At 37.4% G+C, this 4,848-nt stretch overlaps 1 protein-coding gene across 1 annotated transcript in view; it reads left to right on the top strand.

The window, feature by feature from the left end:
- The window catches only part of mkln1 (muskelin 1, intracellular mediator containing kelch motifs), a 22,257-nt gene continuing 17,409 nt past the window's right edge, over window positions 1-4,848 (top strand). The window contains exons 1-2 of the mRNA XM_052554949.1: window positions 1-160; window positions 1,583-1,652. Of these exons, the coding sequence (XP_052410909.1) occupies window positions 81-160; window positions 1,583-1,652 (150 nt within the window). The 5' untranslated portion in view covers window positions 1-80. The remainder of the gene's footprint in view (window positions 161-1,582; window positions 1,653-4,848) is intronic.

Raw genomic sequence — 4,848 nt, 5'->3', positions numbered from 1 at the left:
CACACACACACACACACAGAGAGAGAGAGAGAGAGAGAGAGAGAATATGCGTGTGTGTTGTGTTTCGTTCGTGCATCAAGATGGCGGTGGCTCCTGACAGCAGAGTGCTCTCCTACAGTGTTTATAAATGGAGCTCGTACTCCTCTACATATTTACCCGAGTGAGTAACGCACATTAAACACTCACGTTGAGACTGCTCCTAAATATGGATACACAGTTTATATCTCTGAAATATTAATCAAATATATGGCTTTATCTAACCAGTGGGCCGGGGTACAGCAGACGGGTACATAAAAAGCAGCAGCAAATGTATTACTGCAAGCAACAAAGCAAACGAACATCTAATTTTACATATTAATGTGCATTTAGATGTGAAAGTCGGGAAACGGCTATACATGTGTGGAAATGTGCAGATGTGACAGTCATGTTAGCATGCTAGGTTAGGCTAGTATGAAGCAGCCCATGTTAATTTATACAAATAACACGCCTGAAGTAACTTACATCTAATGTTTTTATGTTTCATATCATTATACAGATCATGATGCTCTTTTAAGAACCTGGCAGGTGTCTCACTGCACTGCGTTTATTTATAGTTGAAGTATAAATCAGAACTGCAGTATGTAGCCGGTTAGCTAAATGGCTAACGTTAGAAGTAAACAAGAAGCTAAAAGTAAACAAACCGTAAATCGTCGAATGACATTTATCTATTTAAAAAATATTTGGTGGAAATACATCTAAATTATAATGTTACCAGTACTGTTTTGAAATACATCAATGTATAAATAAGCTATGGTGACTACAGCTAAACCGTTGGAATATGACACTGAGAGTCGCTATTTTTATCCCGTTTTAATCTTTGTCTGTTACTGTTAATCTACAATATTATATAAAAATACTTCATTGAGCAAATTTATTTAACAAGGGCATCTGTACCAAATATGCTGTTATTTCCAGCTATCTAGCAAGGCATGAAGTAGCAGAGTTTGGAAACAAGTGAGCTGCCAAGACAGCTTATGAAACGCGGTCTCTCACGTTTTGAAACACAGCCAATGAGCTGGTAGTTATTTGCGGTCTAACCCATGCAATTTGTGTCATGTAAAATGGATCATGTATAACTAATTTACATACCTTCTTTGTAATCCTTGTGTTGGATATGACAACTAGAGCGAATGTGCTGTAGTAGACTGATAAACAGTGCACACGTTCATGCATTAGTCAGTGGCATATACTGTTGTGTGACACCTGGGTACTCTTGCCAGGGTTTTTTTTTTTTGGTTTTCACACCAAGCTTACATGCTTTATGAACTTTATTTAGTAAGCAGAACTGTGTTGGACTTTGCATAACCAGCATAATACAATTGCAAGCATACTTGAGTAAACAAGGCATTTTGTGCATGTATTCATCTAAAAAGTTGTCAGTGCACTGGATGGTTATGCATTCATGGTGACAGCTTAATGCTGTGGAATTTCTGCACAACTTTTCTATTTTGCATGCAAGAAAAAGTGTGGAAAAAAAGTTTGAAAGAATGTTTGTGGTACATTAAACTTTTCTTTAACTCGTTCTTATTTTGTTTGATTGCAGGAATATTTTAGTGGACAAACCTAACGATCAGTCTTCCAGGTGGTCATCTGAGAGCAACTACCCTCCACAGGTAAATTCTGCTTACGCCTTTCAATTTTTAGGTGAGCTGGATAATAGTTTCTGTATCAGAGTTATTATTATTGTTTACAAAAGAAAAAAAATTAACTGAATTTAAAAAAGTAAAGTTATTGTATTTCAGCTAGTTGCTAGGGCATCAATTTCGTTTTCTTTTAGTTTAAGTTCTAAAATAACTAAAACTGCAATACAATTGTATAAGAACTATAAATATAAAAAAATAATAAAAATGACAAAAACACACAGCCAAATAAAAAAAAACATTAACTTAAATGAACATGAAAACACGAAACATAAAAAAACGAATTCAAAATTTCCATAAAACCCATAATAGTATATCAATGATACTACAATTACACTTTTATTCAGATTTTCATATTATTTGTCCTGCAAATGCTTTCCATTATTAAGGGCATCTCTCACACTCAAAGTGCTACAATGCTATGTGAAAGTAAAACATCTCAAAATAATTATTTCCAAAAAAGAGAGAAAATGATAAAAGGTCTTTGTTACTTAAAGGGTTAGTTCGCCCAAAAATGAAAATTATGTCATTAATAACTCACCCTTATGCTGTTCCAAACATGTAAGACCTCCTTTTATCTTCGGAACACAGTTTAAGATATTTTAGATTTAGTCAGAGAGCTCTCAGTCCCTCCATTGAAGCTGTGTGTACGGTATACTGTCCATGTCCAGAAAGGTAAGAAAAGCATCATCAAAGTAGTCCATGTGACATCAGAGGGTCCGTTGGAATTTTTTGAAGCATCGAAAATACATTTTGGTCCAAAAATAGCCAAAACGACGACTTTATTCAGCATTGTCTTCTCTTCCGTGTCTTTGTGAGAGAGAGTTCAAATCAAAACAGTCTGGATATCCGGTTCGCGAACGAATCATTCAGTTCACCAAATCGAACTGAATCGTTTTAAACGGTTCGCATCTCTAATACACATTAATCCACAAATGACTAAGGCTGCTAACTTTTTTAATGTGGCTGACACTCCCTTTAAGTTCAAACAAACCAATATCCCGGAGTAAGTCATGTACTCAAACAGTACATTGACTGAACTGCTGTGAAGAGAGAACTGAAGATGATCACAGAGCCGAGCCAGATAACGAACAAAACATTGACTCGTTTGACGATTCGTGAACTGAGGAGCTGATGATACTGCGCACACATGTGATTCAGCGTGCAGCAAACCGACACACAGAGCGTCTGAACCGAACTGATTCTTTTGGTGATGGATTCTGAACTGATTCTGTGCTAATGTTATGAGCGCGGGTAAACCGAAGGCTTGAATCAAGGGCAATCATCGCAAATGACGCCGTTGCGTCGAGCGCAAAAGAACCGGTGAACCGTTTTCTTCAACCGGTTTATTGAATCGAACTGTCTGAGAGAACTACTGGTGATCCGAACACCGATGCAACCGGTTCTTGACTCGTGAACGAGTCAGTCTATTGTTCATTATCTGGCTCGGCTCGGTGTTCATCTTCACAGCAGTTCAGTCAGTGTACTGTTTGAGTGCATGCATTACTCCGGGATATTGGTTTGTTTGAACTTGGAGGGAGTGTCAGCCACATTAAAAAAGTTAGCAGCTTGAGCTTAGGTAATTTGTGGATTAATGCGTATTAGAGATGCGAACCGTTTAAAACGATTCAGTTCGATTTGGTGAACTGAATGATTAGTTCGCGAACCGGATATCCAGACTGCTTTGATTTGAACTCTCTCTCACACAGACACGGAAGAGAAGACAATGCTGAATAAAGTCGTCGTTTTGGCTATTTTTGGACCAAAATGTATTTTCGATGCTTCAAAAAATTCCAACGGACCCTCTGATGTCACATGGACTACTTTGATGATGTTTTTCTTACCTTTCTGGACATGGACAGTATACCGTACACACAGCTTCAATGGAGGGACTGAGAGCTCTCGGACTAAATCTAAAATATCTTAAACTGTGTTCCGAAGATAAAAGGAGGTCTTACATGTTTGGAACAGCATAAGGGTGAGTTATTAATGACATAATTTTCATTTTTGGGTGAACTAACCCTTTAAGTATTGATGTTTGGCTGCAGAGATGTCTATTTCAGTTATGACATTGTTGATATTAACATGCCTGGTTGTGTTGAAATTTCCATTCATTAACAACGTGCCTTGCTTTCATCTTTGTTTTTTTTTTTGGAAAGAGGAAGCCTCTTTTATTTGCTGTCCTTGTGGCACAGACCATTGCAGCAAAGACAGACTTGTGGTTAGTCAATAAGGAAATCGAAAGTGCGTGTTGGCAGTACAGTAACACGCACCCTCAACTTTTAACCTCTAACCCAAACTCAAAGCCTTGTGTTTTCTCAATCATGTCCTTCCACTCTTCCTTTCACTTAAAGTACAGTTACACTCTGCAGAGATCAGAGTTTTCCGAAATCATAGTTCCTGTCATTATCCAGTATTTTCTTTTCCCAGAAATGACCTCTCTACATGTTTTAAATCATTATAGAAAGTTCAATCAATATTTCATCCGTGGGTTAAATGCTGAATGTTGGAAAACCTTTTTGTTTTTTTCCCCCAAGCTCTTAGTGCAGGCGGCCATCAGTGCTGGTGGATGGAATATTGCAGTCAGTCTGTGTGAAATATTTTCCTCACCCTTCCCGTCTTCAGTGACGTAGCCCATTCATTTTTAGGGTCTCTATGCAAGCTGCGTTTGTTCCGGACAATATTTTACAAGCTGTGATTATGGGCTGTTCTGTCATAGATGTCTACAGTTGATTAAATTGTTTTCATGAGGGCAGCATGAGTAATAAATCCCTCCTGCCCACCTGCACCTGAAGAGGCTCTTATCACTCACAGTATATGGCCATTTTGATTTAGTGTGCCTTTAAATGCACCAGAAACACAATAATATCTCTTCCTTGTGTTTTGTAATGTTCACAGAGGAACGTAAGATGTGTAAGTAATTGAGGAAAAATACCCGAAAAATGGCCCGCACATTTTTTTTTCCTGTTTTCCAGGTTTTGTGAAGACTGTTCAAAAATGATTGGGGCTGCCAAGATTTTTAGAAAGAAGTCTCTTTTGCTCATCAAGATGGCATTTATTTGATTAAAAATACAGTAAAATACATGTTTTGAAATGATTACATTTTAAAATAACTGTATTTCATTAATATATTTTAATGTCATTTATTCCTGTGATGCAAAGCTTAGTT

Source organism: Carassius gibelio, chromosome B4 (genome assembly GCF_023724105.1).
Source record: "Carassius gibelio isolate Cgi1373 ecotype wild population from Czech Republic chromosome B4, carGib1.2-hapl.c, whole genome shotgun sequence".
NCBI classification, from domain to species: Eukaryota; Metazoa; Chordata; class Actinopteri; order Cypriniformes; family Cyprinidae; genus Carassius; species Carassius gibelio.
This window is presented reverse-complemented; position numbering and strand designations above follow the sequence as displayed.